The sequence below is a fragment of the Equus asinus genome, chromosome 18 (assembly GCF_041296235.1).
Source record: "Equus asinus isolate D_3611 breed Donkey chromosome 18, EquAss-T2T_v2, whole genome shotgun sequence".
Taxonomy (NCBI): domain Eukaryota; kingdom Metazoa; phylum Chordata; class Mammalia; order Perissodactyla; family Equidae; genus Equus; species Equus asinus.
Genome location: NC_091807.1, coordinates 27,739,087 through 27,764,141, shown reverse-complemented (window position 1 = coordinate 27,764,141; position 25,055 = coordinate 27,739,087). Strand labels below are relative to the sequence as shown.

At 35.8% G+C, this 25,055-nt stretch overlaps 1 protein-coding gene and 1 long non-coding RNA gene across 2 annotated transcripts in view; one reads left to right on the top strand and one right to left on the bottom strand.

Moving 5' to 3' along the window:
• LOC139040980 (uncharacterized) overlaps positions 1–25,055 on the bottom strand; it is a 75,124-nt gene that overhangs the window by 38,820 nt on the left and 11,249 nt on the right. The window contains exon 2 of the long non-coding RNA XR_011495374.1: positions 5,785–5,942. This is a non-coding gene — a long non-coding RNA (uncharacterized lncRNA). The remainder of the gene's footprint in view (positions 1–5,784; positions 5,943–25,055) is intronic.
• Positions 20,440–21,071, top strand: KRTAP25-1 (keratin associated protein 25-1). The gene has a single exon (XM_014866209.3). It carries the CDS (start codon positions 20,763–20,765, stop codon positions 21,069–21,071), a length of 309 nt encoding a protein of 102 aa, XP_014721695.2. The 5' UTR covers positions 20,440–20,762.

Here is a 25,055-nt window from a genome sequence, read left to right as displayed (position 1 = left end):
GTGCTTATTAACCTTCAATACAAAGTAATTCAACCAATAACTTACAAACCTTATGTTCACCTTTTGAGTAAACAAATCGCAAAAAATTACATATATGTTGCGATGTCAAGGTAACTCCATTTGTAGGCTTCAAAAGAAATATTTAAAAGTAGACGTTCTTAATTCTGTCACTTTTCTGACACATTAATCAGGGCAGTACTTAAATACTTTCTTGACCTATTTCAAGTCCAAGGACTTCTCTCCTCTCAGATTATTTGGCTATTTCTGCTCCTTTTTACTGATTGCTTTACTCTTTTTGTATAGGAAATTGCTCAGAATATTTTAATGTACTGTTTTGGTCAAACAGCATATGTCATTAACGGATATTCATTATTGCTAACATGTTTACCATTATCAGTCTTCTATTTTTTGTTGGGAATATAGATGTTCAAAGTTTGGGCGGTGCGTTAAAATAGAAGTAGGTTTTTTTTACTTCCTACTTATCTGATTTATGCTGGGACATATCTAAACATGAAAACTAAAGGTCTACTTAAAAAATACAGCATGAGTTTATTTATATTCTAACATATCTAGCAATTGGCTTGATAAATAGGGTTAATTAGGAAAAATCCTGCGGACTAATGAAAGCATCCATGTCCTACGCATACTCTGATATTTTATATTGTAGAAAGCAGTGACCTTTTCCAAATGGATGAATGCCCTTTATGTGACATCTGGGCCTCCAGGATGTCATGAGAAGGCAGTTTACTGCACACAAGGAACCTATATAATGTGTCATGTGTAAAAAATGCTGCTAGCTAGAGGCTGTAGGATGAACTAACAAAAAATCTTCCAAGTTCTTATTCCAACAAGAGTGGACTGAGGAAAAGCACTTCTATACAGACAGTATAGTATCAAACACATCACTCTGATAAAAGTCCCTCACCAGAATCTAGAATAACAATGCTGCAAACTGGACATCTGATATATAGATCTTTCAACTAGATACTGGAATTTTTCCAGTTTTAGGAAACTAATTCAAACATACTTTCTATAGCACTTTAATATAATCATAAGATCATTGAACTCCATGGTCCTTCAAAAAATGTGTTTAATCCTACTTAGCAAATTCCTTAAAGTCTTATGCTAAATTTATCTAAATATGAAGTTAAAAATAAACACCATATCATTATTTATTGCATAACACACAATAGTGTCAAGCTTTTTAAATTACACCTGTGAATGAATGCAATGTTGAACACAGGTTTTGCTTTCTTAATTACAGCTATGCTAGCCAGCTCTATCACAAATTTTGCAAAATATAACACATCCTGTTTTAAACAGAAACTTTTATAGTCAGGTGATTCTAGAAAATAGGCCCACATGAAAATTTAGAGCAATAGACAATTCAATTATAGGAGCTCATCCTTACTTATGTGCAAGTCTCTGTCATCATTTATGATGCATCTATTTTAGTCTAATCAACTGCATATAGATATGAACTTGTAAAGTGTCCTAACTCACAATGAGTACTGGATCACAGGTGTCTTAGCTTAGTATTTTCTCTACTATGGTCTTATTTTCTCATCCAAAGTCCAAATACGCTGCTATTCTCTGAAAAATAAATCTCAGGATAATGAATTTTATTCTTTGACTATTTGCACCTTTTGGCAATTATTTAGAAATTAAAGGAAGGATGTAAGCACTGCAATATAAGACATACTTAAGTGAGCAGAATCAAATTCAGGCTAGATTTTCTTCTGAATTCAAACCAGAGCTTTACTGAAAAGTTAAAATCTTTTTGTTTCCATAAAGCAAAGAAATGGAATTTACTTAATAACGGAGTGTGCATGGAACCTTCAGAGGAGCAAATTAGCTTTGTGTAGGCACACAAAGTCAGCGGTTTCAGAGGCAAATTGAGAGGACACCAGAAAACAATATTTTGCTGCCTCTCCGCTTTTCTATTCTTCTTAATTCCATCTGCAAGTACAAACCACCTCTGGTTCCCAATATAAATAGACCATTAGCAGATCTAACTACACAATGGAAAAGAAAGAAGAAATAACATGTTATGTGGCCCACACAACACGTTGCCTTTTCCTGTTTGAGCTAACAGCAGTTGTATTGATGAGCCTTCGCTCTCCATTAAAACAGAACAGCACTTTCTTTTTGCCATATGAAATTCTCATTGGTTGATAAATACCCAGTATTGCCAAGTCAGCATGAGCTGCATTTCTGGAGGTGATGATGGCCTGCAAGATATATCTGTAATACAAATTTATGAATTGATTACAGAGCTTTCTCGGCTGCAGGGTGAAAAGATTGCTATATTTTAAAGCATACTTGACATCTTGTTTCTTGTAGAGAAGCCTGTTCTCTATTACTCTATTTACTATTAGGATGAAACAATGCAGTAACACACAACACTTCTATTTCCTTTCCAGTAGTGTGGGGAGAGGGTGGAAAAGAAGAAGAAAAAGAAAGACAGGGAGAGGGAGGGCTTGAAAGGGAAAAGAAAATTGCCCAGGGTTAGAATCTGAAACTATGTTGAGGAAAGTACAATTTAATATCTTTGCTTAAAATTGAATCTCCAAATGCATTCATTCAACATTATTTATTCAACAAAAGTTTTTGAGTTGTTATTGTATGCTGGGCATTATTCTGGGTGTTGACCACAATTTATTTGCATGGTAGCCATACTGCTGAATCTTCTATGCCTCTAAACAGGTAGTTTAGTTACCATGTTAATGGTTTGGCATCCGGAAACAGAAGTCTAATAAAGTTGTAACCCAATGTGTTACTCTACAACCTATCCATCAAACACCAAAGCAATATGATATTTGTGGGGGATTGGGGGACATTTTCTGGAAGAGATAAAATCTGCAGAAAGTTGCATGAGAGATTTCACCAGCAATGAACTATTTTCAATGAAAAAGAGTTTCTGTCTTAAGATATTCTGGAATGCAATGGGTTTGCTTTTATTTTATGTAGTCACAGACAATCAGAAACTTTAAGAACTGGTGGATACTTAAGGGATTTTCTTGCCCGGTGGATCCCTAACCAGGCTTTGCAGACACATTGGCAAAGTATATCAGGTACTTGGGTCCGATTACAACTCTCTGAATATGAGCCTCTAGGTGATAGGTCCAGGAATTTGCTTTATTTTTTTTTTCATAAAACTCCCATATTTTTCAAGGTAAAGTTTGATTTGGTAATTAAGAACCTATGTAAACTACTTTTTCTAGATTCTCATTTTCTTCTGGGTTCCTAGAAGAGGATTCCATCTAATAAAAGATTTTAACAAATGATCTTACAATTGACAATCAAGATCCAAAAACTGGAAAACTAAGCAATCAATAAAAATATACCAAAATAGGAGACCTGACCAGTCATCTACAAATGCGTATTAGATAAATAATAAGACATCATTTTCCATATCAAATTGGCAAAAATAAGTAATGGTAGCAATATCCAATGATATCAAGGATTTGGTGACTGAGACACTCATGCACTGTCTTAGAAGTGTGGATTTGGAAACATGTATCAAAAGCCCTTCAAACATATTGTGATTTCAGTAGTTTAGAATTTTTTTACTAAACAATAAACTAAAGGAAGAGGAGTCATTCTTGCTTTGTGAGCTACTAGCCTATGTTTGGTACGTTGTACCCACCACTTAGGGATAAGAACACTTACTATGTTCTCCCTCCTCTCTTGCACCATATCCTGGAGAAGGATATGGTTGTGACCCTGGCACTTTACTGGAAGTAATAAGAAGAATTAGGGTAAATATCTGGGACAGGAGTGTTTGCAAAACACAAGTAAAACTTTATGAGAAGGTTGAAGGGTATTTTCATTGGCATCTGAACAACTATTAATGGAATGCTGTCAGATAAAACAATCTCAGCAAGACAGAAGTGAGTGTGTGTGGAACTGCCAGAAAGCAGTGAGGATATATAGAAAACTTACCCAGAAGGGAAAAACCGCATTTGAGAAAGTCTCTATAACTCTTCAGAGACTCACTCTGTTAACTTCATGTCAACAACTGTGGCTCTGGAAATGATAGCTCTTGCTCTTTTGGGAGTCATTGCTATATTCCTTTTTCCTTATCTGTTGTTCTCTTGCTCTGGAAGAGTGATCTGTGGAGGTGCCCTCTGCTTAATCTGTAGTTGCCAACGTGGCTCCTGGACTACTGCCAAGAGCACTGTGGTGAGCCCACCAGCTGCCAACCAGCCAACTGTGGGCCCACCAACTGCGAAACCTCTTGATGCCCTTCTACTGATTGCCATGTGTCCAGACCCTGCAGAAATTGACTTTGTTCCCACTGCTTCCCATGTCTCCAATTCAGGCCAGTCACCAACATACACCAGATATCCAAGGTTCCCAATTAAACAGCTGCCACCCCTTGACCTACCTCTCCTGCGTCTTCTAGCCCTCAACTATTTGTCTGATAGTGGCTTCCCTTTGGTCTATGACTCCTGTTGTTGCAACCGTTGACTAGGTGCATCGCAGTGGCCAGCCACTAAATTTATTGTCCAGTATCTTTAGTCCTCTGACATATGTATCTGGTACTTTCTAAAGCTTGTGTCCTCTCTGGAGCACTTGGCATCATTTACCTTCCAGTAAGTTTGGTTAAGCAGAATCAACATTAGGACTGGGATTTCTTGCTAAAAATGTGTGTCCATCCATCACTTCTTATAAAACTTTTCCAAAGAAAGATAGGTGACAGATAGATAGAGAGGTTTTTTTTTTTTTTTTTTTTTATCAATTGTTTCAAGATGCGCCTGGACAGCACAGTCTCTAACTCAGTTTTTGTTGTTGTCTCTTCTAGCATGTAAGAAAAGACTTGCTTTAATTCCTAAAAAAGTGCTTTCTCAGGTTCTATAATTAAGGATTTTGTTATCAATCATTTGTTGATTATAGTGAATTTATGATGTTTTTAATTGAGAGGGCTCTGCCCACTTGATAATGAATGCCAAATGTATCCTGAGTGATTTTGTGACTTCATTGATTCCTTCAGTGAGTACTGATTGACTTTCAAAATTGTGCTAGGTACTGTGTTGTATCATTTTCTTTGGATCCTTCTGGATGTTAAACATCCTAAGGTTTTTTTTTTTTTTAATCATATATGAACTACTCTGATTAAAGCCACTCTCAAACACTGATTCTGAGACTCATGGGCGTGGGACTGAAAGGGGTTAAACCTCATTCAATGTTGGTTCACAGGCTCTGGTGAGGAACACAGTACTTTAGGTTTGTTCTACGCTTTATTTTGGCTCCCAGAGGTGGCAGGTAATTAAAATGCTGTAATCCTGTTGATGAGTTCCAAGTGGCCACTGTAATTAAAAGCAGAAAAACTGCTAAACATGGCAGGGTGTAGGTGTGAAAGAGTCGTCAGTGATTGTTGAGTAAAATGTATGTGTAAATCTATCAGAATAAGTTAGTGCGTGTTGAAATTCCATCGACTCTTCCACAACTGGCAAAAATATGCTAATATTATATAGGAAGTAGTATTTTAGAATTAATTAATTGTACAGTTACTGAAAAGTATGCATTCTGGGAGTTGAGATAGAAACACAATTTGACAGACGAGTATATATTGTGTACCAAGGGTTGCATTTTTCCCAGGGCTGTATTCACTAGTACAGGTAAATTAATCACATGAGTTGCTACAGAGTGATATCATAAGAGTCCCATTTAAACTTTCTGGCAATGTATTGGTTTTCCATAATGAGTTTAAAAGAAGAAAATCATGTAATTTTTAAAGTAGTAATTCCAAAATTCATGAAGACATTGAAATACACCTACCAGTGGGGTGGTTACATCTATTGTCCATTCATCACAAATAGAGCCGCTGAATTGCCACAAAGGTTAAATTCTTCTTTGCTTGGATCCTCCCTGGTGATATGTTGGGAACTTAATGATGAAGTTTCTCACCATGAAGTTCATTGGATTTACTTCATTTCCTGAGAAACAAAGTATAAGAAGAGCTACAATCAATTGCTCAGCTCTTATTATTAGAAAGAGAATAGAGTAGTGTATGGAGGAGTTGCTTAAGAAACATCATTGTTTTTCAGGCTACAATAGTGTTATTTAACACTCAAAAACAGTACGGTAACATATTTTTTTGCTCTCTGACCATAGTCAAACGGAAAAAAAAAATTAACAATGGCTTAGTTGTTCTTAAAGGGAAATAACAAGAAGTGCTGGGTAAGATGCCACAAGAGCTGGCTTACAGACCCAGCTGTGCTTCTTGATAATTCTGTGACGTGGATAAATTGAGTACGTTTTTAAATTTATCTTCTCATCGGGAAAACAAACCTGCCTTCCTGCTCAGAAAGCTGCTACAAAATTTAAATGAGGCAAATATGAGAAAGTGCTTTATAATGGTTCCAGAATGGTACCAAAATGTAAATTACCGAATGGTAGCTTATTTGACAAAAGAAGTTAAGTCCCAACAGCCTATGGCATAAACTGATGAATGTATGAAATATACAAACCTCTTTGATCTTTCAGTAGTAAGGAATTTAGTTCATAGTTCACATTTCAAATAAATCTTTTATTTTAGAATTACAGAAAAGTTATAACAGTAATACACAGAGTTCTATATACTCCACATCTAGTTCCCCCATTGATAACAGCTTATATCAGTGTTTACATTTATCACAATTAATGAACCAATCTTGACTTATTATTGTGAATTAAAGTCCATACTTTGTTCAGACTTTCTTAGTTTTACCTAATTCTTTTTTTATGTTCCAGGATCCCATTCAGGATATCACCTTATATTTAGTTGTCACCTGTCCTTCGGCAACTCCTGTCTGTGACAGTTTCTCAAATTTTCCTTGTTTTTGATTCCTTTAAGAGTTTTGAGGAGAGGTGGTCAGGAATTTTGTAGACTCTCCGCAATTTCGATTTTGCCTGATAGTTTTCTCAGGAGTAGAGTGGAATTTTGGGTTTTAAGGAGAAACACCACAGAGGTAAGCTTCCATATCAAGAGTACACACGATCAACATGACATCGTTACTGAGGTTAACCTTGATCACTTGGCTGAGGTAGTGTTTGTCAAAATTCGCCACTGTGAAGTACTTGCTTTCCCCCCATCATACTGTGCTCTTTGAAAGGAAGTCATTGGGTATAGCCCATACTTAACTGGAAGTTAAGCTTCACTTCTTTAATCAAGAAGCATCTACACATATTATTTGGAATCCCTCTGCGTAGGAGATTTGTCTATTTTCCCCTACATATTATTTATATAATGATTTACTTATATCAGCGTTAACACATGGCTATATACTTTATACTTCAGGATATAATCTAATATTATTTATATTGCTGCATGAATCTTTCCAGTTTTCGTCATGAAGAGCTCTTTCAGTTGGCTCCTGTGTGTCTTCAACATACCCTCGTACTTGTTTAGTTTACTTTGAGCACTCCTTACTTTCTGGCATGAGGAGGTGCTCCAGTTTCATCTTGTGTATTCTCTATGAGGAAGGTAGATATTCCACATGAGTATGTCACATTTTAACCTTGCAAATTCATTGGCATTTGGTCCTAAGAAAGTGTTGCTTAGGTGAGACTCATCAAGGTATCCATAATAGGAAACTTACACTTAGATCATAATTGCTTATCAGTTTTGATGCTTGATATGATTTCACGCTTGATATATAGAGTAGGAAACTTTATAAAAAAGAAGAGAAAAATCTCAAGGACATAGATGACCACACAATACATATGTAGAAGTATACAATGGCAACATCATTCTGGATTGTGCTAACAAGGAATTAAATGTTTGTAGGCTGAGAAGTTACATCCCTTTCAGATTCTTCCTTCAAGAGACTCTTGGTAGAGATTGCTACTTGTTTTACTGAAAAAAAAAAGCAAACAAACTACTTAAGTAATATATATATTATATATAAGTATATGTGTGTGTGTGTGTGTGTGTGTGTGTGTGTATGTATTTCACAGATAAAAGTTAAAGAAGTGGGGCTTTTTTGGCCTAAAATAGAACCTGATTTATTTCTTTTTCATGAAAGATATCCTGAGAAATTGTTCTTTATGCTTAAAGTAAAACAGGACTCATGATTGTTGGGCATAAAAAAGATCTTTACAGTAAGAAGAAATATCACTATAATAGGCTAAAAAGTATGAGATCTATATTTAAATATATTCAAAAAAAGGTAAATTGATTTTCTTTATTTATTAGATATTTATCTATATAAAAGCAGGCTTCAAATGAGATGATTTAGACTTCTGCTCCCAGAGAAGATGGAGTAACAGGGACAGGATTTATTCTTCAATCTAAAATAATCACAATCTTAAGCAAAATATTTGAAACATGGGTTTTTTAGGACATTAGACAATAGTCAAAAAACGACAATGATCTCTGAAAGACAGAGAGGAGACAAACAGAAAGAGAGTTCCAGAGATCTGCAGAGGGTCCACCAAAGCCATTACAGAATGTTACTGGTCAGTGCACACATGTGAGAAAACTGCATGGAACTGGGGAACGAGCCACCTGAAAGAACTAGAGGAGAAATATTCAGAGCTCACAGAGCTCACGTTTATACCACCGAGTAGAAAACTGAGAGAGAACTCAAAAGGGTTTTCTCATGGTGCTGGGGCCATAGCAGCCCTAGATTAAATGCTGCTTTAGTCCCACTTAATAGTGCTTAAAAGCAAGACCCAAAAGGATCAAATTATTTCCAAGTAGCTTAACTGTGGCCCAGAACAAACTCGAGAATATTTATAGCAATACAAAAATACACAACACACAAAAAGTTAAGTCACAGTATCTGGAATCCAATAAAAACTACCAGACATGCAAAGAAGTAGGAAAATAAGACCTCTAATTTAAAAGAAAAATCACTTAATCAAAACTAAGCCAGAAACGACACAGATGATAAAATTATTAGACCAGAACATTAAAACAGTTACTATACCTGTATTTCATATGTTTAAGAAGCTAGAGGAAAGACTGTTCTTGTTAAATAGAGAAATGGAAGATGTAAATAAACCCAAATGAAACTTACAGAGATGAAAACTATAATGACTGAGATGGAAAATATAGTGAATGGCATTAACAGAAGATTAGAAACTATAGAAGAAACCATTAATAAATTTCACAACAGCAATAGAAACTACCCAGATGGAACACAGAGAAAAAACATATTGAATAAAAGGAACAAACAAGCTAATTTATTGGGGTCTCTCCCAGCTTTACAAATTTGGCATATGAAATACAGATAGAACTACAATAGTAGACAGAATTTTGTCCTCTCTCGTATTTGGCCATAATTGACTCTAGTCCTGGTCATTTCCATGGCTTACGAAAATCCTGTGCCATCCTGCTACTTCTGTTAACTCCCTCGGGATTATTGTCCTGTCTGTTTACTGCTCCTGCTGTCACTAGTTCACTCATCATCCACCAGGAAGCTCTACACAGCCCTTCACTACTTTCCAAAAGATATGCGTTAGCAATATTACTGTGAAAATTGGTTAAATGGTGGATCACTTAACAGTAAAAATATGATTTCCTTTTCCCACACCAGCTTCTCTGCTCCCATCTCCACATTCTGCTTTTATTTGGATTGATTTTGAGAATTCCAAAATCTTATTCTCCAATGAAAAGAAATTCAGCCCTCTCCAAATCTCATTCCCAAACTTAGATCTAAACCAATCAATGTGCTCAAAAGAACAGACTGACCTGCGAGAAAGTAAACTCACTTTAGAAGGCAGTTGAACAGGTTACAGATAGTGGGTTTTTTTTTCTGTTATATTTATGTGGCCTCAGGGGAGAGAGAACAACATTTCTATCCTTTTATTACTTGGGATATTTTATCCATACAGAAACTTGTAAATATAGTATAGTGGAGGTAAGTTAGTACTATTTACTTCACTAAATATGGACTTGCCTACTAATAGGATAACAAAAAGAAAAAACAATCCTTATTTATAATGAAGTCCAATTAGTTATGCTAGATGGTGTGATCTACCCATGGAGAATCATAATCCAGAATATCCTCTACCTAATAACACAACAGCACAATTCCCTTGTTGGCTATTGATAACTATAAAGGATAAATCCACCCTGTGGCTTTAATGACGAAGACACTAGACCTATTTTGTGTATCTGGGAATTTAATTGGTTTGAGGGTCACATATCATTAGAGAACATCACTTTCCAGCAATAGAAAAGATAAGTTGCCTGTGTACCCATCTTCTAGATTAAACGGTAAATTGGCTCATGTTTTAAAAAAACCTCTCTAAACATCGATGTTAAGGAGGGTGGAGTATGTGGCTAGTTACGACTGACACTCTTGTACTCAATAAAGAGAATTACAACCTGACTCATGCCATTTTCAGTTTATCCAAAGATCATAAAATGTGTTTATAGTGCTACCAATATTATAGGGATTACATATAAATGTGAATTTTGAATACACACACACAGGAGTAGATGTGCACTCAATGCCAGCGTGGATGTTTCCTGATATCGCAAATGGGGAGAACACTCATCTGATTACTAAATTCTCATAAATGAGACACGAGAGATTTGCAGGAAAGTTCAGCTATTTGTGTACTCTTGACTGAGGAGTGCCTCTCCTCTCTGGAGGAAGGTTTGCCTTTTCCACAAGCTGCAGAAAAGATAGTGTGCATCAGCAATCTGAAAAGCTGGCTCCATCAAATCCACTTTGACCATGAAGTGCTGTGCTTCATGCTCAGTCAGAGTGACCTCAAATCCACTTCATTCAGGTTGCACTAGGTGGACAATGGTCAGGGCCTTTCACATTTTTTTAAATTAAATCTTGAAAGATATTAATTACTTGGTGTTTAATGTGCCCATTTTGCACATGAGGAAAGTGAAACTCAGAGAAGTTACACATGAGGTTATTATAACTAGACAGTGCCAAATTCATGAACTCTGGCTGTATTTTCTCTGACTACATAAGCCAGCTCTTGTTGCTTCACTATTCAGAAAGATGGTCCTGGGCCAGCTCTGGTGGCCTAGTGGTTAAGTTTGATGCTCTCCCCTCGGCGGCCCAGGTTCAGTTCCCAGGTACAGACCTACACTGCTCATCTATCAGTGGCCATGCTGTGACAGCAGCTCACATACAAAATAGAGGAAGATTGGCAACAAATGTTACCTCAGGGAAAATCTTCCTCAGCGAAAAAAGGAAGTTGGCAACAGATGTTAGCTCAGGGTGAGTCTTTCTCAGCACAAAAAAAAAAAAAAAAAAGAAAAGAAAAGAAAAGAAAGAAAGATGATCCTGGTTTTGAGAACTGGGGGGAGCAAGAATGCGACCCTATAGAAGATCTATTATTTTCCCAGCTCAGTGCGTACACCCAAAAGCATGTCTCTAGAGACAATGGAATAAGTAGTCACCCTAAATGAAACTCCTCAAACATTTCATAAAAGTCCATTTATCCAAATAGTGTGGTAAAGATTGAGTTATAGGGTTCAGTAACGTTATGAAGCTAAGATTTTGTTTTTGGCAGACTAGTCTAGGAATTTTCACTTCCTTTCCATGTATAAATACATTCTGATTCCAAACAATCAACAGAAAAATAAAGCTTTAGAACACAAATCAATCATAGTTAGATTTTCTTTCTTAAAGAATCAGAAAAATGCAAATTATTTCAAAAGCGTTTGTGTATGGAAGCTACTTACTGACAAACAATAATATGGAAACAGGTTATAAGAATAAACTCTCTTTATATGTGCAATAATAAGCTGAAATTCACTTAGACAAATATCCAAGGAGATGTGACATTTTTAAAATAGAAACTATAAAAATATGTATGCTAACATCTTCAGTTTCATGATAATAAAAGACAGAACAGTGACCCATAATCTCATTGGGTGTGGATCTAAGCAAAGATTGTCAAAGCTTTCCAGGTCACCATTCGTCAAAGCGAAAAATACTCTTGAATGTGATATCCATGCTAAGTTTCCCAGAAGATGATTTAGATTTTGAATTGATTGCATTGCCAAAGAACAGAAAATAAGTTTTAATTCCCAAGTTAAAAATTTTCAACATTTGTCACTTCTAAAAATACAATATTAATGTTGTTAAGTATTTACATATACATATTTTGATTTTACCAAAAAATGGCTATAAAGGAATTCTCCCCAATTACGTGAATCCATTTGTGGGTTTTTAACAGCAATGTCAAGGAGTTGTCAAGACTTATAAAAAACATGATTCTTAATGAAGCAGTTGACCTATACTATGAAAGAGATTGAGCAAGGAAGACAAGCTTGATTTTGGAATGACAATTATCTGAAGGATGTGATATAGATGATAGACATTTTATAGGTCGGTGGGATAACTGCTTGGTAGACAAATAAAACGTATGAGCAGGAGGATGGGCTATAGATGGAACCTACACCCAGCAGCCAAGATATATTAACAATAGGTCTAGCAAGTAATAGTCACACTTCAGCAACCTGTTCTTTGCAATGTCAGCAAGACCTAACCTTCCCACTCCACAATGTCTTATAAGAATTGCTGCTCCAGGAACTATGGCTCTCACTACTTTGGGAATTCCTGCCGTGTTCCTGTTACCTCACCCAGAACTCTCTGTTCCACTGAGGTGAGCTGTGGAGATGCCCCCTGTTTTCCTAGTAGCAGCCTGGGCAGCAACACACTCCATAACAATTTCCATGAGCCCTGAGGTGAATCCATGAGCTGCCAAACAACTAGCTATGAGGGCAATGCCTGTAGCCTTTCTGGCTGTTCTCTTATTGTTTCTGATGTGTTCAGATCCCATCAAGGAACTAGCTGTCTTGCGCTCACATCCCGTGGGTCCAGTTACTGCCATCCAGCATCTTGTAGTCAATCTTTGAGCTACCACCTTTTAAGTTACCAGTCCTGTGGTTGTCAACCACTGAACTACCTTTCCTATGATCATCGATTCCTGAGATATTGTGGATGCCAACCTCTTAACTACATGTCTTACTGCTACAGACCCACAAACTGTACAAACAGAGAATTTCAACCTTACTCTTTTTTGAGCAACTGGTAATATGTTTATTAAAGTCATAAAGAAAAGCTAGAAACAACCTCATGCTTGCTGTCCCTGAGAGATCATTCAGTTCCACATCAATGGCTCTTCTTATTCTACATGATTTATGCTATCTCATGTAATTCTATACTAAATCTCCTCAATGAGAATTTTCTTTGCTTTAGGTGTTCTTATCACTTACTTTTATTTAAAAAAAAATTTGATTTTCTCAACCTGGATGAAATTCTTTTCCTCCATTTTCTCCCTAATTAAAGTACACCTTGGCATAAAAATCATGCTTTTCATGTTGTTATCATTTATGTGTACCTTATTTTATGTCTAGTTATTCCTTTGGGTTATGTCAATTGCTTTAGGTGACACTGATGATTTTTATACTCTGGATTAATTATGGGGAATATAGAAATTGTCCAGAGGTAAAGAAAATGATTCATTAAAAAGAATCTGTACAATATACACATATTGAAGTAAATGGAGAAATATGCCTTGTTGACTGTTAAAGTGTTCATGCAGTATATGTCTGCATTTGGGGTTTGGCATTAAGCTCTTTCAGGTGATAGTAAATTTAGCCTCAGAGGGACTCTACCAGTTACAGTTAAGTCTTGCAACAAATAAGCACTCAAATATATAATGGTTTAAACACATCCTTATCCTTCCAGTAATACTGGGCAGGGAAAGAGGTCAGCAGAGAAGCCCTCCTCCATGCAGACATTTCAAGATTAGCTGACAGAGACTTTACTCTTTAAGATGTGACTACCAAGATGGCCCTAGTGTTTATATTCCATTTTAGCTAAGTATGGAATACAACCTCTTGGCCTTACCAACCACAGGGGAGGCTGTTAGATATAATACAATTATAGGTTCAGGAGGAAGAGAGGAACATAAAATTGGTAGAGCATCCTATAGTCTCTGGAACAAGGAATAATTTGAGGTACATTTGGGTAGAAAAAGAAAATATCCACCTACTGCCACATTATATCTAAGATTCCAACTTACAACCGTGGAAAATGTAACTTTATTTGTTTTGCATAATTCTGATATTTGATGCACTTGCTTCAGTTTACCAAATCTTGTTGTGTGCAGTATTGTTTTCAACTTGCACTGTAACTACAGGACTACAGTCCTATTTCCTAACATTATTATTTTTCAAATTTCAGTTTCTCAGTTGCTCATCTCAACTTAAAACTGCCATATCTCACTAATATGACCTTTTGCCAACTCAATTTGATGTCCGCAAGCAGGCACTATGGCTTGATTTTTATCATTGCTGACATGAGTATTTACTACTGCATGGGGAGCATGGAGAACAACTACTATGTGTTGGTTACTTCTTTATATTACCGCAATAATCCTTATCGCCACTCTCTTGGACCAAAATTATCATTGTCTCTTTATTTTTACCAGCAAGAAGACTTAGGTTCAGAAAAATCAAACAAGTTGCCTAACAATGAAAAATATATATATTAAGTTTCAGAGAACAGTTGCCATTCAAATCCATGTCTGTCTGTTCTCGAATTTATGTCAAATTGTAACAGTCCTAAAGATGGAAATTCAACATAATTGAATGGTTCACAGTCTACAAGAAAAATAAATATGCTTTATAAACATAAGAAATATGTCACTAATTTTATCATCCGTCCATTTTGAAATGATTGCTTCCATTCAAAAATACAAAAGGTAAGCCAATATGGGAAAATGTGATTAGATAATATAAAAAGCACATTTTCAACTGTGAAATACTTTGAATTTACTGGAAACCTCTCTCTTGAGAAGCTGTAGTCATTGTCTACAACATTTAGATCTCTTTGATGGTCAATACATATGTTATGTGAATCAATTACTCATATCAATTATTTTTCAGTTCTATAAATATATAAAGTAAGTTACAGAGAATTTTTTTTAAAAGGAGATGACTGTCTCCATTCATTACTACATTCAAAACATATCTATTGAATAACTAATATGTGACCCACACTATTCTATTTATTATAATACAGCGGTGAGCAAATAGAACTGATTCCTGCTGTCATGGACCTTGACTTCTAGTAAAGTAGATGATCAATACACTTAGATAATTTAATGTATAATTAGAACTCATACTCAGTACTATGAAGGAAATAAGTTTATTTATAGAGAATATAAACGTTGGAGATAGAGGCTACAAATGAGATGGGATGGACTGTGGAGTCCTCTCTAAGTAATAAAATATTAAGGCCTGAAGGAAGAAAATAAAACAGCTGTACAAAGAGCAGAGGGAATCATAATGCAGGAGTAGGAAACTAAATGTATTTCAGGAGCAGTGATTAAAAAGAGTTTGGTAGATTCAAGAAATTGAAAGGAGAGTGGCGTGGCTAGAGTGTTGAGGAACAAGAGGAGGGTAGAATGAGACGAGATTGTGAAGGTAGACAAGGCTCAGAATATCCAAGGTCTTGGAATACATATTTTTCATTTTATTTTCAGGAAATAAAAAGCTTATTAAGGTTTTAAATTAGAGAATGACTTTCATTCTAAAAATATTATTCTGGCCTTCCAATTTCCAGTCCAGCACGTAAAGAGCTTGGAAGTAGTCACTGTGGACTGATTATAAAAAGTGTAACATACTTGTAATGAGAATACTAGAAAAAGAAAGAAGGAAAGGAACAGAAGAAATATGTGAAGCCATAATGATTGAGAATTCCCCCAAATTAGTGGTAGAAACCAAACCACAGATCAAGGAAGTTCAGAGAATACAATCAAGATAAATTCCAAAATATCCACAACTTAAGCATATTATAGTCAACTTGCAGAAATCAAGGAAAACAGAAAAATTTTGAAAGGCCAGGGAGAAGAAAAACACCTTACCTATAGAGGAACAAGGAGAAGAATTATGTCATACTTCTCTTCAGACACCACTCGAGGAAGAAGAAGAGGAAACGAAATATTTAAAGCATTGAAAGAAAAAACCCACCAACCTAGAATTCTGTGTCCAGTGAAATTATCTTTGAAAAGTGAGGGTGAAATTGAGACTTTCTCAGATAAATAAAATTTAAGGGTATTCATCACCAGTAGACCTCTCTTGTAAGAACTAAAAACAATCCTTTGGAATGAAGAAAAATATACAGGTCAGCTATTTGGAAATACATAAAGGAAAAGAATTAGAAAATGAATAAATAAATATTACTCTGACCATAGGATAAGGAACAAATTAGAAGCATAAAGAGTGAAAGCAGGTAGGTAAGTTGTATAATTGTGAAGATAATGACAGCTTGGAGGAACTAAGATAAGATAGCACAAATGGATAGAAGCAGATACATTTTGGACAAATGTAGAAGAAAGAAACTTAGTACTTGCTTATTGTTTATATGTGGTAAGGGAAAGAAAAGAATCAAGAGTGACATGTTGATCCATGGCTTATGAAACCAGGTAGATAATTTTTTATTTACTAGGATGGGGAAGTATACGAGAGAAAATTTTGAGGAATCAAATAAAAAATTTGACTAAAATATTTGAGTTGGCTAATGGAGAAAGAAAAATCATCAAAGGTAAGGTATCAAACAGACATCTGGGATTTTAAAAATTCTTATCTCAGTATTAAAAATAATCATTTAATTTATTAAACATTCAAAAATGTACATTAGTTATCTACATTGTCCCAGAAATACAATAGGTGATGTTGATATAAATAAGATTTGGTCTCTGACCTCAAGAAGGTCAAAGACTTATAAGCTAGAGAGGCTTTAAGCAAACAGATTCAACATCATGTTTAAGTGCATTAATTAATTTGTTAATAAAGTTCTATAGAGGAAAGAAAAAGAAAAACGGAAAGTAAAATGGAGAAAACGGTCTTAGGGAGCACTCACCTTCCAGATATGGCTCATAGTACATATTATTTGTCTATGTATACGTTGGAATTGTTATATGTTTAAAATATGACAATGTAATGTATAGTGCTACTAAATCCTTGAGTGAGCATTGCTTGTTCTGGGCCAGGTTGATATAGATATGACAAGAACAAAGAAATTCCAAATTTCCGTATTGGGATCAATATGAAGAAACCCATAGTATTTCAAAGAAAGGATGAATAAGAATTGACAAAGTGGATTTCTTGCCTATCTCTATACACAACCAGGACAAGTAAGCCAATACAAAAATGACTTCCAACTCCTATATTAGCACGGAGAAAATCAAATGGAATATTTGTGGGAGCTGGCCCAGTGGCATAATGGTTGTTTACGTGCTTTACTTTGGTGGCCTGGGATTCACAGGCTTGGATCCTGGGCGTGGACCTATGCACCACTTATCAAGCCATGCTGTGGTAGGCATCCCACATATAAAATAGAGGAAGACAGGCACAGATGTTAGTTCAGGGCTGGTCTTCCTCAGCAAAAAGAGGAGGATGGGCAGTGGATGTTAGCTGAGGGCTAATTTTCCTCACTAAAAAAAAGAAAAAAGTAGAATGTTTAGGGCATCATGCATGGAAATGAGTAAAGAGATGCAGAAAGTATCTCTGAGACAATGATTCCTGATCTGCTGTAAGGAATGCACAATTGTTCCCAGGAGGCACAATAGGGAAGGGTGTCTAGAAGAGGAGAAGTTTGTGCAAAGTCTCTGAGATTGAAAAAGCAAGGTTTAGGACATTTTCAATGTTTAAATGAAACTTAAATATGAAGATTCTGGAGCAGGATAACAGAGATAGGCTGACAACACATCTTGGTGCCAGATATTGTAAACCCTACGTAGGTTGTTCAGGAATGTGGACTTTATGATGTAGGCAACAGACAGTTGTAGAAATCTGTCCTTTAAAAAAAACTCTAAGGAAAATATAGAGAACTTATTAGACTTATTGACTCTAAACAAGAATTAGTTAATTAACTAAAAGTGTTAATTAACTATTATGTGAAAACAAAAATATCACAAACTCTCAGATGTAATTTTCATGGATTTGAGTTAGTTTCATCATAACCTCAACCAATCATTTCTAACAAAAGATATAACTTCTCAGTAGTTTTTTTGTTATTTTATCTCAAGTTGTTGAGCTTGGCAACTACATGGAGATATAACAAACATAAAGAAGTTCTCTGTAGACATTACGCAGAATTATAAACAGAATTACAAATAATAAATTAGGACACATGTCAGCTAGGTATGTGTATTGGGCCTTTCCTGCATTTGTTGTTAAGATGTGATAAATGGTTGATGATACCAGGCTTCTCTCATTTACATGTCCTGCATCTAACTTACATTTTAATTACTGATGATTAATGATGGCATCATATTTAGCTTAATAACTCCAGCCTCAATGATGTCCCAGTTATCAGTTCTATGGCAGTTCTACAGAGATCAATCTATTTTCACTATGGTATAAAAAATAAGATTTTAGTTTTCTTTTTGAAACTCATATGTAGCATGCCTACACGCTGAGGAAGAGATTTTATAGACTGGTTGATTATCACTTGTTTTCAAACTTTACAAAGAACAAAAGAAGTGAAGAGAATCTTGAACTAAATCATGAGGAATGTAGGCGTGGCACACACAAAAACACTATTTTGGTTGGCAGTTATCAACATGAGAGGAAGAATCTTCTTTGTAAGCATGTAAGAATGTGAAAGATTTCATTTATCTGGAGGGCTTAACGTTCTTAGAGGAGATGGGAAAATTGTCAAATAGACTTCTCAGACTCTCAACTCTTGACTCCAATCTCTTCTGTTATTTTCTACCAGAAACAGGCCTCACACTGATGTGAAGTGATCTGATGCTTGCTTTGAGGAAGAATGTGGTACAGTGACTTTGAAAATTCCCCACGTGGGATGTCAAATATCTATGCTTCCACTGCCTGAAACAAGAAAGGTGAAATTCAGAGAAGAGGTGAAACAAAAAAGGTGAAATTCAGAGAAGAGGTGAAACAAAAATTGTGAAATTCAGACCTTACATTCCATCTGCACCAAATGTCATGTTTTTCATGACTTTTAAAAAGAAATAAAATATCAAAAATAACATATCACAAGTGTGTTCACCCAACCCCCTTTGTGCATGCTTGTATGGGTGTATGATTTCTCCTCACTTTTATGTGAAAAGCTCTATAAACATTTTTTAATATCTTTCCTCAGGAAAAACTGCAGCAGCCTCTAGACTCTTCAATGGACAATAGAGAGATAATGGGTACAGGTAAGAAAAGAGGATTCTGCAGAGGGGAAGTGACTTCACGGCTGCTGATGTCACCCTCAACGGCCAGATTCCTCAAAAGGAACCAGGACTTTGTGCAATAGGAAAGCATCCACCAAAAGGATTATCAATGACACTCTCAGATGCCAAGTGGCTGCTTGGAATCTTTACTCTCCTCCACTCGTTCCCAAGTACATCATTTTTGACCACTTGGGAAACAGCTTGAAAAGAGATATTTGGAGAACTACTCACTCCAGGAAATAGATGTCTGTAAAGATTAATTCACATCTTTGGAGGAAAATCCAAAATGAGGCCCAGAGATTTTTCCTTCTGTGGTGTCCAAGTGTGAACTTTTCAGACATCTATCTTCTTGTGATATTAAAACCTTTCTTAATCCTTGCTTACTTTAATTGCATGATGACGGAAGTACCTTAGTAGAATATCTCAGGTAAAGATATTCATTAGTTCAGGAATGCTAGCTGATGGCTTTTGATATCGTGTTTATTCTTGAATGCCACCAATCGGATATATGACATTTTTACTAGTAAATGCAAATATGTCATCAATGTTACCATGTAAAAATATCACATATATCTCTCCAAGTCTTTGGAAACCAAACTCCACTTTAAATATGAAAAATTTCAAGTTGTCAGGGTGGAGTTCTTTAAAATGTACTCTAAGATGCTTACATGAAATTGAATGACAAATATACAGAGAATAACACCACACAATTAAAATCTCAGCTGAGTATTAAAAATAGAAAATAATATGAGATTTTCCATCTGGCAAATCCGATAAGTTTTGATATGTAGGAAGTATTTTAGTACATCAACACTTCCTCCAGGTATTGCAACATTAAGTGTCTTGTTCAAAGATGAAGACTACGCCTTCCTATGTTGTTCCTTATGGATAATGACTAAGATAAACATCCATTCAGACTCCTTGTAATCAGGTATAACTGAGGGGTGGGAACAGAACCAAAGCAGAGAATATACAAAGGTGACTAGATCATACATTCTCAAGTCTGATAAACAAGGGAAAGATTGGGATGGCAGATATCTACAAGACAAACACTAGACTCATTTTATGGATGAGTGGGAAGTCATTATTATAGGCAGCACAACAATGAACTAATAAGATGTTATGTTGCAAACTGATCTAAAATATGGGGAGGAGAAGAATCCGAATATATATTCACCAAGGTATTTAAGCAATCTGGTCTAGTTTCCCATAGACCTCAACAAGCTGCTCTTTGCTGCTTTTCTGAAATCCTTACTTCAGATTCTACCATGTCATCCAACATCTACTGTTCTGGAAACTATAACTTCCACTCTCTTGGGAGTTACTGCCATACTCCTGTTACCTCATCCACTGCTCTTTACTTTACTGGTGTGAACTGTGGTGATGCTGTCTGCTTGCCCAGCCAAAACAGAAAGCGGCTTCTGGACAACTTGCCAGAGACTTGCAGTAAACATTCCAGCTACCAATCATCCAGTTGTGTGCCCAAAACCTGTGAAATTTCTGGCTACTCTTCCACTACGTACTGTGTCTCCAGGCCCTGCAGAGCAACCAGTTGTTTTCCCATCAATTCTTACCTCTCCAGTTCCTGTCAACCATCAATGTGTAATAGACCTCAGAACTATTTGTCCAGTAATTGCTGTTCCCAGAACCACCACTCATATAGCTGTCAGCAGCAGAGCTTCATCTTCTGTGGATATCAACCACTGAATTTTGCATCCAGCACCTGCTATCCTTTGAGATATCTCTCCTATGACTGTGAATCTCTAGATTATGTGTCCAGAAACTTCAGACCCCTGGACCATGTGTCTCATAGTTTTCAATTTGTTCCGTACAGATACAGCAGTTTCCAACCAGCTTGTTTTTCTGTTGGTACTTGGCAATCTCCACTTATTAGAAGATCATGCTGAATTGTCATCCCAGCGTCTTGCCAGATAGCTTTGTAAAGAAGTGTCAACTTTAGGCTGATGAATTGTTCTTTGGCTGATGGATCAATGTGCTTTTAGTTCAGTTACTGTTTTAACCTACATTCTTTTCTTGATCACGTTCTAAGTGATTGTAATTGTTGGCTTATTCACTAGAATATTCTTGCTATAGGCTTCTTGATTCCCCTGCTAGTAACATGTTCTTAAGTAGGAAGAAAAGTTTTCATGGTTATTTTTAAATAAACCTCCTTCAAATGATTTAGAAAATATTATCTTTTTATTATCTCCCATGAAGTTAAAGCCTTTTAGTTTTACTAAATCAAATATATTTAAAGAAACAAAAACAGAGTGTCTGAAAAAAGCTAGCAAGATAGATATTTTCAAGGTCCTGATTGAACATGTGATACTACTTGAGCATTCAATGTGCATGTGTATTTTCCAACACATAAAAACGGGAATCATGAAGGGCCTTTAATCAGAATAGACTACGTTTCATCACAGTAACTAACAACTTCAAAATTCAAGAAGCTTAAAGTTACAATGGTTCATTTATCACTCATACTACACATTCATTGTTCCAGCTCCAAAATCATTCTCATTCTAGGATCCAGGAATAAAGGGTCTTTATTATCTTGAATATTGCTAGTAGAGGCCAGGGGAAGATAGCAAGAGAATCACCCACCAACTCTATATATGTCTCGTAATATATCATTGAACAGAGCAAGTTACGATGGCCACTCTACCTTATAGGGTAAAACACAAAAGGGTTCCATATATTCTAGCTCTAAACAATGGAAAGCACAACATTATTTTTGCCTTGTGAATCAAACTTAAGAAGCACTTCCTCTCCACCGCCTCACAGATTGTTGCGTAGAGGACATCACTATTACTTTGAAGTTATTTCTCTCTTTTATTCATGTATGTAACTAACTAATTAATTCAGTTTTTCCATGTACTCAGTGGGGGTTTGTTCTTTCTACAAGCAGCTTCTTGTATCCACCATACTGGTCACTTTCAATGTGCTACCATACCATTAATCAATAATCTCCCATGAACACGCGTATGAAAAAATATTATTCTCTTCATTTTTACAAATAAGGAAACTCACATAGGGTAAGAAACTTGCCCAAAGACCCACTTAAGTTGTATTCCAAAGACTTTCCTTTATCCTCCAAATTATTTACAGTCTTTTTCATTTAGGTGGTGATGAATCTGGAAGCCACTTGGAAGTTGTTAATAATTTGGTGACCTTGATCTTCAGCTCCAGGACTGGCAAGACTAAACTGCAAATAAAACTATTTCTTTTCTGCCTCAGCCACAGCTCACCCTTGTCTCTGGGCTGACTAATTCTAATGGTATGTAAACCCACGTCCTCTCTAGATGTCTTACTTCCCATGTAGATGAGAGGAAATACCTTCAACTTATTCAGTTCCTCCAAGTTGAATGTTATATATAAAATTGTATATATATACCACTTATGTAGATTGTAGCAAGTTGTCTAGCCCAAAACAGCCTCCTCTGGTGCATTTATTTTCCTTCTTCTTTTCTGATGCACTCATACAAAATGCAATCGATTTTAAATGAGACCCAATAATAATAATGATAATGAAAATAATAATATTTAATAATAATAATACTAACAAAGATTATAGACTGATGAAAATGATGAAAGCTAACAACTAAATACTAACTATATTTCATAACCTTTGCTTGACTATCTTCATAGCCACCTATGGAGAAAATACTATTATTCACTCCATTTTGAAGATGTGGAAACTGAGTTACAGAAACATTTGGTAGTTAATTGATACTCCAAGTGAGCATCAGAGATAAGATTAGATCCCAGGAAACCTGAGTAGTATTACTGAGCACTTATTCCTAACAACTGCATATGCACTCTTCCAGGAACTAGTGAATGACACATGGGACAGGAAAATACGGGTTAAATAAGAGGAATCATTAGTAATTTGTTGTCAAACAAGACATTTTTCTTAACTACATGGGGTAGAACTATTCATTTTTGACATTAACTTTTAGAGGAGACAGAGATTATGGGAGGTTTATATATGTGCAACATCCGAATTAATTAACAATATTTTTCTTTAGTCTGGTGACTGGAATTTCCTAAATAAGAGCTTTAGCAAATTAGAAAGAAAAGTAACATTTAATTTACATCTACTATGTACCATGTACTTTCTTAGGTATTTTCACGTTTATTGTCTCATCCAATCCTCACAACAGTCCTGCAAAGTATGCACTATTAGCTCTGGTTTTACATAAGAAAGTACTAAGGTACTGAGAGAGAACAATTTTCCAAGGTTGCACACTAATAAATATGTTTCAGTAGTATTCAGTAAGAGAGTGATTCATAACTCATTCAGGCACAATCATGACCATTCCATCTCAAAATGCCACTCTTATTACATCTATATCGCATTCCATTCATGCCGTGTTTTCTGAAAAGGTAAGCACAAATCCAACTCACATTCCTGTCTCTCCACCCACTTATCTTACTATTTTAAAAATGATTTATCTTCATTTACTCCTATTTCCTAAATTTTTGATTTTGCCCATCTGTCCCATTCTGAAACAGTTCATGATCTATGAAGCCAACATCGCAAATATAGCTAGAATGTCCACCATTGTGTGTAGACTCAATACTTAAAATTTAGCTGTTATGTAAGTATGTATTTGCATACATTTTGCTTTTTTAAATCATGAAATCACTGTTGCATCATTTAACAGAACTCTGGCAAGTGGAATTAGAACACAATTTTATATAAGGTAGCAAAAAAAGAAGATAAAATTTCATCACGACCTAAAAGGCTAGAAGGTGACCTCTATTATTTTCTTTAAGGGCCATTTACTGGAAACTTTAGTTTCATTTATCTTCTATGTTTACTCTAAAGGATTTTTAACCTTTGGAAAAAATTGGGAAAGAGTTCCATAACTCTTTTTTAATGAGTAGTAAGGAATTTTCTGCCTCATTAGATAAAGGGAGTTTGTTTCTTATTCTTCAGAAAGCATGGGAACTTCTCTGAGTTTCTGATGGCGAGAAAGCTTATTCCTTGAATGTTAAACTTGCCCTAGATACAGAACGCAAATTCCTCAAACTACATAAAGACTATCTGTTAGAGTTACCCATATTTTTCCAACACAATGCATTAGCTTCCTGTGGCTCCTATAATGGTTTACCACAACACAACAGAAATTTATTCTCTTAAAATTCTGGAAGCCCAAAGTCAAAAATCAGTTTCACTGAACTAGAGGCAGGACTTCAACAGGGCAGATTCCTTCAGGAGTCTCTAGATGAAAATCTGTTCCCCGCCTCTTCCAGCTTCTTGAGGTTGTTAGCATTCCTTCACTTATGACAGCATCACTCCAATCTCTGCTTCTGTCATTGCATTTCCTTCTCTCTGATCTACTGCCTCCTTCTTATACGAACTCCCGTGATTACATCACAAGAGTAATCCACCTCAAGATCCTTAATCACATCTGCAAAGACCTGTTTGACACATAAGGTAATATTCACATGTTCCAGGGACTAGAAGTGGACATCTTGAGGGGGAGAATCTTATTCAGCTTTCCACACATAGAAAATATTATAAATATGAAAATTAATGGAAGGGAAGATCCTTTTAGTAATTAAGTGAAAACAGGGTAATACATATGCTTCTCCAAAGCCTTCAGAGGACAATGCCACCCAAAGGGCAATGGCCTTTACTTTCTCCTAAAACTTACCTTGTTATGAACTTGGTATTTGCTCTGTTACTGATGCTGTCTGCTCAGTCTCTTGCCAAGATGGAGACTAAAGTAGCAGGCTTCTGTAAAGGTATGATTTACAGAAAATGGTGGGTGAACGGGGAGTGATGGTTACCTATGAGTGTGATGAGTGAGTAACAAGGTAAAACATGAAAACAAATGAGAGGAGCTGAGCCAACTTTGCCTTTGCAAATCTCAATGTTCGAC